This window comes from Scheffersomyces spartinae (genome assembly GCF_019049425.1).
Source record: "Scheffersomyces spartinae strain ARV_011 chromosome Unknown scaffold_17, whole genome shotgun sequence".
NCBI classification, from domain to species: domain Eukaryota; kingdom Fungi; phylum Ascomycota; class Pichiomycetes; order Serinales; family Debaryomycetaceae; genus Lizanozyma; species Lizanozyma spartinae.
This window is the reverse complement of record NW_025065064.1, coordinates 187,139-199,840: the sequence shown is the minus strand read 5'-3', so window position 1 is coordinate 199,840 and position 12,702 is coordinate 187,139. Positions and strand designations below refer to the sequence as shown.

At 37.0% G+C, this 12,702-nt stretch overlaps 2 protein-coding genes across 2 annotated transcripts; one reads left to right on the top strand and one right to left on the bottom strand.

Moving 5' to 3' along the window:
* Positions 1-6,876: 6,876 nt before the first annotated feature.
* ECM15 (Ecm15p) lies at positions 6,877-7,269 on the top strand (the record flags this gene model as incomplete). The annotated part of the gene is made up of 2 exons (XM_043192450.1): positions 6,877-6,882; positions 6,946-7,269. The coding sequence occupies 2 exons, from the start codon at positions 6,877-6,879 to the stop codon at positions 7,267-7,269; spliced, it is 330 nt and encodes a 109-aa protein (XP_043048114.1).
* A 540-nt stretch (positions 7,270-7,809) lies between these two features.
* Positions 7,810-11,803, bottom strand: AAF1 (C2H2-type transcription factor AAF1; the record flags this gene model as incomplete). The annotated part of the gene is made up of 3 exons (XM_043192449.1): positions 7,810-9,187; positions 9,982-10,024; positions 11,782-11,803. 3 exons carry the CDS (start codon positions 11,801-11,803, stop codon positions 7,810-7,812), a joined length of 1,443 nt encoding a protein of 480 aa, XP_043048113.1.
* Positions 11,804-12,702: the final 899 nt, after the last annotated feature.

Here is a 12,702-nt window from a genome sequence, read left to right as displayed (position 1 = left end):
ACAACTTGAGCCGTGGAACTAATAATATAAATCGTCAAGGCATTCTAATACTTTGGATTTGCTATTCTCTACCTTAGCTAGCTGGCAGGTACAGAAGATTGCTACCCTAACCAAGGCATTCCGCATTGCTTTCGGCCACGTCAAGGTATATATTTGAGCTTAGATTGTCACCTTTTGCATTATACATATAAGTGAAGCCCTCTCGTTATAAGAATACAACATCCTTTTATAGCTAACTGAAGCAGTTCGGGAAAGTATTCCATTGTGAACGAAGGAAGTTAGGTTTTAGAATAAGATGTTCGTACTATTTAACTTCTGAAAAGGCATTGTTAACCCAATTTTTGGTTGTTGTAATTGATGGCTGCCTCTGATCCAAATTTCGAACAAGGTTGAATATACGACGCCATAGAGAAATTCTATTGCGAATTCATGGATTGCAGCAAAAGAATACACAAAAGCTTCAAGGCTTAATGAATATGTTATGACTCTCTTTAATACTTGTTGCAAGCGAGCTGTCTCATAGACACTTAATCAAGCACTTCCATTCCAGCTACTCTGTAGAAGTTTCTTTCAAAAAACACTTAAAATTATCAAAGACTGATTCAGCATGATTAAAAAGATTGCCTGCTATTTTAATGTTATAAATTTGCGGTAAACAACATAACCTTATAAAATGTTGTTTCCATTGATTAGTGTCAGTGAAATTACAATTGAGAGAATTTGTTATTCCAAAGTGGTCTGCTTGATTATGGCATTTTATATTAGGAGAGTTAAAGTGACTTAAATGCCTCGGAAAGTTTGTGACTCTAATTAATTTGCTTAATTTTAAAATCTAGTGAAAACTCAAATTCATCATTTTTTCTTGCAAAATTCATTTTCATTTCAAAACCTATTAAATAGCGGATACAGTTTGGATCTTGGGGGCTTATAAAAGCTTTAATAAGTCTTTTTACAAAAACTTTTTTGTTTCGTTTTACCGCCGAAGAGCTAATTTTCTGACGGTGGCTTTAGGAATCCACAACAATTTACTGTTAACAATTTCGAATAGTAACTCAAACGTCTCTCTTCAAATAAATCTCTGATTTTAATTTGCTTGACTAATTCTAATTTCGCATTCATTTCCCGGAACAATGTAGGATCCAGTTACAAGCCGAAAAGGATTCTTTCTAATTTAATGTTACTTATAAATACACATTATTGTAATTGCATTATACCACATGAAAAAGCTCTTGTGCTTAAAAATGAAACGAAAGATCTTTCATGAATTTTATACATTTGTGAGTTTAGAGTTTCAGAGTGATTGTTTCAGCTTGCATTCACAATGCATCGCAGTATCAATGTATGGTTGTGCGTTACCAACATAATACATGCATCATAATTGAACACAGCCACATAGCTAGTAGACACGTGACTGCGTAGAATAATAACGCATGCGCATTCTAGTAATATGTGATGCCTCAAGGTTAATATTATTTGAGGGAGAATATGTTCTACTTGTACATGCAAATGAAAAAGAAGTCCCAATTGAAGATTCCGTAACAAGAGAAGCGGTCCTTTTTGCCATTTTTTATAATATGCAATGAATGAAATCTGTCAAGGGTTGTACATTGTATTCGAAGTCGGCTATTAATAGCAAAATAACAGAATTCAAAACAGGCATGCTATTACTGCAAGATCTTCAATGTTAAGCAGTGCATTAATTACACTAGACAAATTGATTACTATCGAAAGAATAGCAACAGCTACTGCAAGGTTGTATGCATAATGTTAGCAAATTTAACTTTAAAATGTATACTTTACTACCTGTGTAGAGACTTGGGAACTAGTAGGTGAACTATGGAGCATGATTTCTAACGCAAAATATATATATGATTGAAGACAATACAATCGCAACCCCAAGAAGCCTCGTTATATTTTGCCTAATGGTCTAAGCCATCAAACAAACCAGATCTTGCAAACTGAATCAAGTTATTCATTCCCTTTAAGTGACAATATTTTGGAATATTGCAAAACTACCCCTTCTAGTTGAATATTTCAATACACATTATATTGATTAATCGAATTGAGGTTAAATTGTGTGAATAGAGGTGATAGACCCTCGTTCTCGCATATTATTTACTACTCTTTTGAAGTTCTAGAACCATCCAAGCTAATGGTGCTCCATCAAGTGGATGTAGGTTCTCACTGAGGACTAGGCTCTCTACAGATGCTTTACATCTTTTATTGGTTGAGTATTTAGAGGCACTTGAATTCAATATTCGTGTATTTTAATAGAAACGAGTCTTTCTCTGTACCCCTTTTTGGTTAAATAGATACCATGTTTCGTCCAAACACGTTCAGATAACGCAGGCTTTTGAGGCTTACTCTGTAAACCAGTGGATAAATTGAGCGATCATATTAAGTCGTGTGAATCACCTTCAATTCACCAGCTTTCATAAGGATAATAAACGTACTGAAAACATCGTAAATGAAAGAGACAAATTATTTGATTATTTTGACTTTGTGCTATATAGCCACCTTTAAAGAATTTTTGGCAATGGCTTTTATAATTCAAGGGATATATATGAATTGCAATAATAGAAAAAAAAACTGAAGTCGTGAATAATGCACTGGGGTCAACACGAAAGAGGCGTCTTCCGGTTCGCCTCTCTACGGACAACATACTGTGCTGAATTGCTTCCCTCCAGTGTTATTGTTGTTCATTACCTATAATTGCAAAGTTGACTACTCAAACCCGCAAATAATAGACCGCAAAGATCGAACCGGGCACCCACTAAAGAATGATGGCCCATCGCGACTGTATATCCACTTCTGCCAAATGCCATCACAGCGAATAATTAAGTTCGCACCTTCTATATGATGTTGGTGAGCAAAGGTTCGTGTTAAAACCAAATGTTTACTATCTTATAGATACTTAGTTCAATATTGCACACCACACCAATAAGTTTGAGCATATATTGACCACATCTAGGTGTATTGGTTCCAGTACTTGGTTGGTGAGGTCTAAATTTCACTTCTCTTTATTTTAGTAGCTCAAAGTTAACGAACCGTATTTTCTGGTAGCACTATACCTTATTACAGAAGATTCGGCAGGACGCAAGGATCCAACTATTGTAAATGTCATCCTACATAACATAAATTATACTAGGTGCAGATCTTCTTTCTGAATCCGTTTGACGTTAGGAATGTATTGACCTTGTGCAAAAAGCTATTCCTTCCTTCCGGGCGCAACATAAATGAACTTTTAAACTGGGTGCTCGGGTGCGTGTGGAATACCCAAGCAGCATTAGGTTTACGCAGAAAATACGAATGCAAATAACCCGACTTACATGATCAAATAATTGACGGATATGTGCAAGGCCTTGATTTTCGCAGTTGCCGAGGACACAAAGATTATCTTGAATATTTATGCTATATTGTACACCATGCCAAACAATTATTCCCAAAATCCAAATTATCATTTCTAATGTCGCTTACTGGGTTTTCAGTACAATACGTTAGAGTTAATACTATATCATTCTTAAAAGATGAAATCCGTCTAGGTAGTGATTGATAGTTGCCAAGCTTGAGGTTCAATCTTGTGCTAGGAATCCTTTACAAGAATTTCCAATCCCCGTTGCCTCTTCATTCAGACAGTGGGTCGAAAGAAGATTATCTTCAGATCGCATCTTCTTCATAATTCACTACTTGTGGTAGTTATGAAGAAATCCTTTCTATTGCGTTTAGGTTGTAAGCCAGCAAGGATGTCCCTTAGAACTTAATAGAGAAAAGGAGAAAAGGCCATCAATGTATGATTCTGACTACAAATTTCCAGTAAAGCAGAGTGATTGGAAGTATGGTCAATCTGAAATAATGATACGTCTTACTTATGGGGTATTATACTCAGTCTCAATAACTACGTGAAGCTTCGGTCGAAAAAGGGTGTACTAATTTACCGTCAATATGGAACATACCTTTCTACTTATGCAAATTCATTCACAGCTATTGTTAGTATGGGTTTTATTCATTCTTGGTCTCAAATCTTCGATTTTGCTACTCAACCTCTGCTCATTTCGGAGCTGTTCCAAAAGTTTTATCATTCTGAATCAGCACCTATCCATTCTTGTGACCCCTTTGTATGTTTCTGACAAATTATAACATTATGGTAATCACCAATAGGATAGCATATCCTTAGACATACCTTTACAACTAACGTGATAATCCTTTGATGAAGAAAACTTAACATTAAGCCATTGCCTAATATGTCTATAGGATGGATGAAAATCTTTAAGACCCAAGCACAGACATCATGCTAAATTCCCGTTCATAACAGCAATGTTCACTTATCTTCACTCGATTGTTTTAATGCATTATTATTTTTAAATAATTTCATCAGAGTGTTCGCATTAAAATGGTCTTCATTGGATATTGAATCTAATATATTACAACTATTACTATTAGATCATGCAGTTTACATCATCCAGTAGCATTAGGAGAATAACACACTTTGAAAATGCTTTCGCTGATGATGCTATTAACCACTTGAGGTTGGGAAAGGCTGTTTTTTTTTGAAGGAGTTCCAAAGAATTCGAAAAAGGTTACTGTTATAGCTTTGTCAAAAGGCTTCACATTTTTCAATACCTTCTTTTTTGTATATACGGTTGGTCCTTAAGGGAAACTTCTACTTTTTAGAGTTAACCTGGGAACGGTGATATTATGTTTAAAAATATAAGAATTAACATTCTAACACACGGGGACATGAAATAAGAAAATTTAACGATATATCTAACATAACGCCTACGTTACTCAAATTGGCTGGTACTTTACATATTTCTAGACTGCGGAATATTTTTTGGGCTGAATGACGTATACTTTGTATACCTAAATAATAATTATGTTGACAACAACAGTTACCTTTTTAGTAATACATATGTGTTAACAGTGGAATGGTACGTTGGTTGTGAACTACTTTTGGAAGTGGTGTTTTTATTAAAAGGTGTTAACCCTTTTATTTTGTTGTACATCCCGGAAGATGCAAGGAAAGATCGATACCTACTCTAATACTCTCTACTCAGTCTTAACTTTGTGTGTTGAAATACAAAGGCGCGGAGGTATTCCTTCTAACACCTGATATGAAGTCGCATAATAATGGAAAGGGTTTTGGGGACTACTGAACAATAGTTTGTTGGAGCGTTTTGAGATCATTTTATATATACCGTACTATACATGCTATTATACTGTTGTATGCTGGCGTTGTGCTATGCTTACAATTAGTGAAACGCGAATGTAAATTTCAGGGACCGAAAGATCTCGTAAATGATAATGGTTGATGTGGACTTAAGCCAAAAAATACTTAACAGAGGCGTCAGGCTTGGTTTCTTGGTACAACCTATACTATACAACTGACTGTGGGAGTTCAAAACTACGAACAAGTTTGCCTAAGTCTCCAGAAGTGTGATACGATTAGAATTAAGCAATAACTTGAAATAAGCTACTGACAAAGAACTGAGAAAGATAGGAGGGCTTTTACAGTGAAAAGGAAGCAAAGTTTGATCTAACATCTCCCAGTTGGTCTTCCATTTCTCGGCGACTAGAATCGACAGGTCGGCTTTTGAGGAAGTCCGAAAGAGTCTTTACACATCACCATCTCTTGGCTTTTCCCACCTACTCTAAAAAAGAAAAGTAGTTTTGAAAGTGCAACTAGGTTCCATTCAATTTCAACCCTATACATACTTCACCTCCTCTGGGTCTGAGAAAAAAGGTATACAGCCGCTATATTTCTATCATTAGTTCTTTTGTCTAGAAGGGTTGTAAATATGCGCATGGTCCTTTTGTTTTTATTGTGGAATTACGGTGATGACTGGGTTATTTGTAGGCAAATAATTTACCGTGCCAACTGTACGTGTTGCGGTATTGTTGAGGCGCGTCGAATATCTTTTATGCATGACTGCGTGCAGCATGACGCACATTTCGCATCATGCATCAAATACATACTTATCCTCCTAACCCGGAAAAGCCACTCTGCCTCGACCATCTACCCTCGAAACTCTGTTTTAAGTACTTTGGCAATTGGCCTGTAACTAAGAAATTTTACACAGTCTACTTACAGTGCCTGGACGTAAGCTAAAAGGGATAAAACAATTAGTTCTTAGAACCGAGAAGGGATGTTGTTAACGCCGAAAATGAATATATAGCACGTTTAACGTGCATGTAGCACCTTACAGTTAAAAAAATATCTAAAACATTACTTTAGTCAAGTAGGTGTCAAGCCTACTAGAACCCGAAAGATTACTCTTACGGGAACTCTGTAAAATACAATATTGGGGGTTCTAACAATATTCTTAAAAAAAGGAAAAAGATCACCACAAACAAACTTCATCGCAGCCGTCTGCGATGAGTATAGTGGCTTTTAAAGGAGCAGTCTTTGTTTAATAACACTCCATTCAAATAAAATAGCACACCTGATTACGTCACAAATGAGGGTGTGAACTGACAAAATTACTGTATTGTAATTTGTAGGAACTGAAACTTTACCAATAAAACTGTTATATTTAAAGCAATTCAATGCTAACAAATACCCTTTCAATCTTATGGGGATATCTTTTATCAATTGGGGGACCTAAGTGAATGTAATCATCCGATTATGGCACTTAATTTACTTATCGCCCCCACCCTTGTATACTCTTTCAATGGTCCATTGCCGGATACAGGATTCTTTGTTTTTTATCTGTCAAGTTGACGACAAAATGAACCACAACTTTGCAGGGTGGAGAATGAGAACGGAGCAGTTAGATAGAGCTCAACCATACGATATCAGCTTCTTATCAAAACCTCTAAAGTAAACATATAGTTGCTGGTAATCCCCCCATACTATATACTTTCCAGCATTAATAGGACATGACTGTTAAATTACATTGTTTGGCTGACGTTTGCTTGATCCCCGTATGTTACTCCCTATTTGATTAGATTCGAAGAAAATCACTTGATACTAACCCACAGGTCAAGCTTGGCACAGCTACTGCTAGTGTTAGTAATGAGATCGCTGCTATTACTCGGTTGGCTCGTGAGTCTCATCTTCATACCGTGTTACATCTGGCAGGTACAACCATTGAGGGCCCGTGGGATGAAGTGATGGATCTCATTGGTCAAATGCATGAGCTACTCCACACGAAGCATAATGTTGTCAGAATCCAATCTGATATCCGTGTAGGAACTCGAGTTGACAAAGTTCAAAGTCCGCAAGATAAAATCGATGTTGTTGAAGCTAAACTCAGGCTGGACGCCATCTAAATTACCACCAAAGTACTACAAAGGAAAACATTTATCACACGTATGTTTAATTTTATTAGTATGCGATTTTCTTACTTTAGTATAGAAGCATTTGATGTTAAAAATATATATTTCTTTCACGTTGTAGATTGCATTGCATTATTGGTTCGTTATGATTATTAGACGTATAACCAAACTCTTCTCCATTCAATTGGGATATGAAGGTTGCTTACACTCCGCTTGACAACACCAACTGCAATGCACGCCTAAACAATTTAACTGCGCATGACATCACAATACATTGCTTTCGTACTTAATGAAAAAAGAGCAATTGAAACTTCCATGTTAGGATTTAGTATCAAGTAATTCAAGACAATAAGGTTAGTAAACTCTCTGATTAGTTGTATAATTAAACACTGGAATAGTATAAAGTTTATAATGGTTATGACAAAGGTCCACCCAAAGAAAAATAATTTAATACATGTGAAATGAAAGAAAGGAAATTAATTTTAATGAATGAATGTAATGCAAATCGATGAGTGAAGTGGGGGTGGGGTTGAACTACTGATAATAGCCTTTGTAAGAATCCATCGGAGGTTTGAATTGGGTTTCAAGAAGAGAACGATTATTTCCTATTGCTTCTGGCTTATTATCAAAAGAATCCTTGGATACAGATGATGATGCAATTGTGGTGGTACTGATGTTGGCAGCGTTAGAAGCACCACTGCTCTTCTCTATCACATCATTATATGTTGATTCTCGATCACTAGTACTGGCATTGGAACTGGAAATAATCTTTTCTGTAATCTTCTTTTCCTTTATGCACTCGTGAAGAGTCTCTTCAGTGATACCAAATGACTCCGGATTACTCATGTAAAGTTGTTTAATCATGTCCCGACACTCTTTATCGGTAAAGTCTTTGCTTGTGGCTTTGTCCAACTCCACAGCTATGAATCTCCACTTCTCTAACTCAGCAATGTCTAACAAGTTCTTAAGTAAGTTTTTATCATCAACGCTGAAAGAAGAGCTATTGTTGTTCCCCTGTTGTCCAACTATAACTTGGTACCGATTTCTGGCTGCCAAATAAGAACCAACGCCCGTAATCTCTGCTATTTCTACCCAAGTTTTACCTTCTCTTTTAAGTGCAACTATCATTTCGTCTTGTTTCTTGGTGAACTTAGATTTACGTTTGGCCCTTCGTTGATTTGATCGGGAGTAGGAGTCCGGACGGACTTCAGAACTAACTAAAGGTGGGTGGGGAAGTACTTCTTGTATCTGTTTCACCAATTCCTGTGAAGTAAGACTGTGTGGTAGGTTTTCAGAGTCATGAGGTGTTACTTCCATAGAGCCAGATGAAGATAGTCGTGAAAGTTGAGATGGTCCCTGTCCTCCAAATCCATGATTATCCGTGCTAGGAGTTGGTACTTTGGGAGGCCCAGCCAACATTCCCAGTTGGTGGTAAGCACCGTGCTGCAAGCCTTGGTGATGATGAATAGGGATAATATGAGGGGCATGAGGTTGTGCTGGAGGAGCACGTACTTGTTGCTGATAAACTGGAGGTTGTTGACCAGAGTAGTAAGGTCCCTTATTATAATAAACATTATTGGGAGTAATGGTAGCTGTTGACGGTGTTGTAGTTGCCGGGGATGTTAGGGTCCCGGTACTTGATGTAGTATCATACACATGCAGTTGAGTCAGCGACGGCAGTTGCTGAAGTGCTTGTTGGTAATGCTGTTGAGGGGGTTGTTGTTGCAGCTGTTGCTGAAGTGGCAGCTGTTTGTGACGCCCAAATTTCTGTTGGTACCCGTAGTATCGATGCTGATCGGTAGATGTTCCATGAGGACTCAACACCGAACCTCCAGCCTGCGGTAATTGAGGGGCTTGAGATTGTTGTTGGTATTGATGCGGATATTGTCCCTGTTGATGGGAAGAAATGCTGCTTGGTATTATTTGAGGGTTATGAAAAGTAGTTGTAGGAAGCTGACCCTGGTATGGGTTTTGCAATGCATGCTGACTTTGGTCGTGAGCTAAATATTGTTGTAGTTGCAGCTGCGGCTGTGCATGAGGCTGCTGTTGCAGCTGTTGCTGCAGCTGTTGTTGCTGTTGTTGAAGGTGATGGCTAGGTTGTTGCAAAGATAGCTGCTGCGGCAGTTGTTGCTTCCCATAGTTGAATTGATAGGGGTAGACGACAGACTGCTGAGTGTTCGCTAACTGATCTTGATAATTGATCGCGTAAGGCGGTTGTACGTTATTTTGGTTTTGGTCGTACGACATGGCATAGCAATAACTTGAAGTAATATGGTTCCTAACTATAGTTCGGAAGATCTTAAATATCCCTTTGTTTTGACCTTTACAATGGGAGAAAGTCCAGCTTTATTGTCAACTCTGTAAAATGGACCTATGATAATTTTTGGGCTAACAAAGAAAGTCAAAATGACAATGGTGTAGCCAAGTGAATAACTCCAATTGTTCGCAAAACAGTGAGTGTTTATAATCCTAATGTAACAAGTGGGACTGAGACTTAGGATATCTTTAACAGGATACAGAGTAAGTTATAAAAAAAATCAATATTGGGGACTCGTTAGGATAAAATGTATAGATGACAAAGGAGGAGGAAGAACTTTGGTCAGTGCGATATGAATAGAATGGAATCAGCTGAAAGATAAATGAATGTGAAATGTGGTTGGAGCTTTTGATTTCCTTATGGATTTGTCGTTGTGGTTAATGTTGAACTGACTGGCTTGAATATCTTGTCTAATGTAAGTTTGGGTCAGGGCTGTGAAGCTATTTGACACAATTTGGTATGGAGCCCACTTTCTGTTAACGAACAAATCAAATCGAAATCAAAAAGTCTACACTTAATGAGAAATCAATAACTAGTTCTAAAATAGTTTTGACTGCTCTATAAATGTAAGGGAAAAGAATTCCTTTATTGAGATCGTTGGCTGTAAAGGGGGTAGAGCCTTTCTAAGATAACAAAGGAAAGTACCAGAAAACATAAAATAAAAAAACCCCCAGACTATATATGCTTGAGCCAGCTCTGGTAAGAAGTCTTCGACACGTTGATGGTGTATGTTTTATGTCAAAACACGAACTGGTGTAGTTTGCAATTGTTAATGGTGATGATGAGATACGAATTGGTAATTATCGTCTCAGAAGTTTTGAATGCTTTGATTGCCCCTTTGTTTCCAGTATGTTTGACTTAGGAAGAGGTTCTATGTGCTTGTTATAAACAATTGGGGGTGGTGGATTTTTTTTTTTTGGTGCAATACATAGAAATGCCCAATCTTTAATCCTTACATATAATGGTGTATGTATTCCATATATATACCGAACCGACCACCAACCATGATCTTGGAGTTCTCAATGTTTGTTTGGCTCTGCCCGCGCCAGCGTGTCAACAATAGGTGCCGCTTTGTAAAACAAAACTACGATTAATTATTTTCTACCGCATAAAGGTGTCGGCTTATTTACTGCAAGCACTTCCGTGCATGTAACTTACAGCGCATGACCATGTAATGCTTGTAGTTGTATACAGGATAGTATGCAATCAAAAAACACTGCGCATAAAGGTATATGTTTGCGTCAATTGCAAAATAATATTCTTTAAGTTAAAAAAATAAAATGAGAGCCCAGGGGAGAATTGAAGCGTTGCAGTTTCCTTATACAGTATTTTGAATTGCTCACAAATCCCATGGCATATTGAGCTCCAATCGAATTGCCACAATACTTCGGTAAAGCCCGATTTATGTTTGGATACTTTTTAGTTTTAGTTTGTCAAATGTTATTTTCAGTATTAGAAGGTGATGGCAGGTAAAAAAATAGAACTTCGAAGCATTTTTTTAAATCAATGGTTGCTTCACTACATTGGGTTTTCTTTTCGTATTAAATTAAATTTCTCACATTTAATTGAAGGAGGTTCCATGACAACACTTTGCCTTTAAGAAATCATTTAAACTTATGTGGTCACGCAAGTTCTCAAACTCTAGCAAATAATCCTTACATAGGAGTATCTGTGTTGCAATCTTCTGCTTCAGAATCATATGTCAATTAGCCCCCTCCAAATAGGAAAAAAAAGCTTTCCTTAAGATTAAATTTGAAAAGGAGCCTATTTCAATATCCTTTGTATCACATTTCTATTTCTTGTAGAATTGATCGCCCTGACTGACACACATCTAATCGGATAATTCAAACTCAGATATGATTCTGGAATTCTTTTGGGTCTATCTCTTTGTATGAAACATTCTTTAATGATGGTCTTTCCTTTACTTCGCTAATTATTTTTTTAGGGGTTGCTCTTTTTATCGGAATGCTTGCCAACTCGCCTATGCAGACTTCACTTTTGAAAATAAACAATACCAATGTACAGTTGAATGATGAAAATAGAAATTAAATAAACCAAGAAGGAGTGAGGTCGTTGCTTAATTGTGGTACTATTGTTTTCTGATGCTCTTCAAGCTAAAGAGTCAGGTGACATGCTCATAGAACTTGAAGTTCGTGATTTCAGTTGACTATCTCTCAAATTTCTTTTACCCTGTCCGCGCAAGAATTGCATTGTGTTACTGTAATCACAATCAAATGGAATATTCCGAAAAGCATCCACTAAGTTGCAGTACAAGTGAATGAACGGAAAGGTTCACAACCACACACTGATTTGGTTGCGAATTTTTTCTTTAAGGTCGAATTCAAAAGGTCCTTATTCTTCCAGAAGACATCGTGTGCATAAAATCAAGAGGAAGACAAAGATGCACAGTTCTGTTCTCCCCCAAACAAAAGGCTTTGTGTTTTTTTCTGTTATCCGCGCAATAACTAAGACATTAATTGTTGACAGTCGTGCAAAACAACTCGAAGATGAGTGCTGTTAAACTTCAAAGATAATAAACCATGCATAAAATGGAAACACTTCGGAAGAAGGATTCGGATATTCATTCTTGATATCCTTTGAAAAACAAATGTCGTGAGTAGACAACTTAAAATAGTGTGGATCAACTGATACTAAAGAATAAGGTTTTGAATTTGATTTTCTCTTCGCATCATCTATAATGGTTGAAAGTGTGTTACATATGGATTAAACTCTATAGTCGAGGTCATACAAAGAAATTTAAATTTTTGTCCTCATTGTGGCAGGATCCACTCATTCAACTACACTATGGTTAAGCCTCTCCAGGAATAGAGATTGGTAAGACAAGAAGAGGATTTGAAACCAAATGGGGAATTCTTCGTTTCCTTGTTACTTCGCAACAAACGAACACACTTACATCCCGTTAGGCAGGCCCATTATGGCCCTGCATTTTTCAACCAACTTAGTCGGCATCTTCATATGTAATTCTATGGTTCATTGTAGCCTTAATCTACCACTTTCTGACTAGCAACTTCATCTACGTAATTCAATTTAAATTTACGCTAGTATTTTGTTGTTTTGTATTTAAGTGTATACCTACATAGCCGCAATTC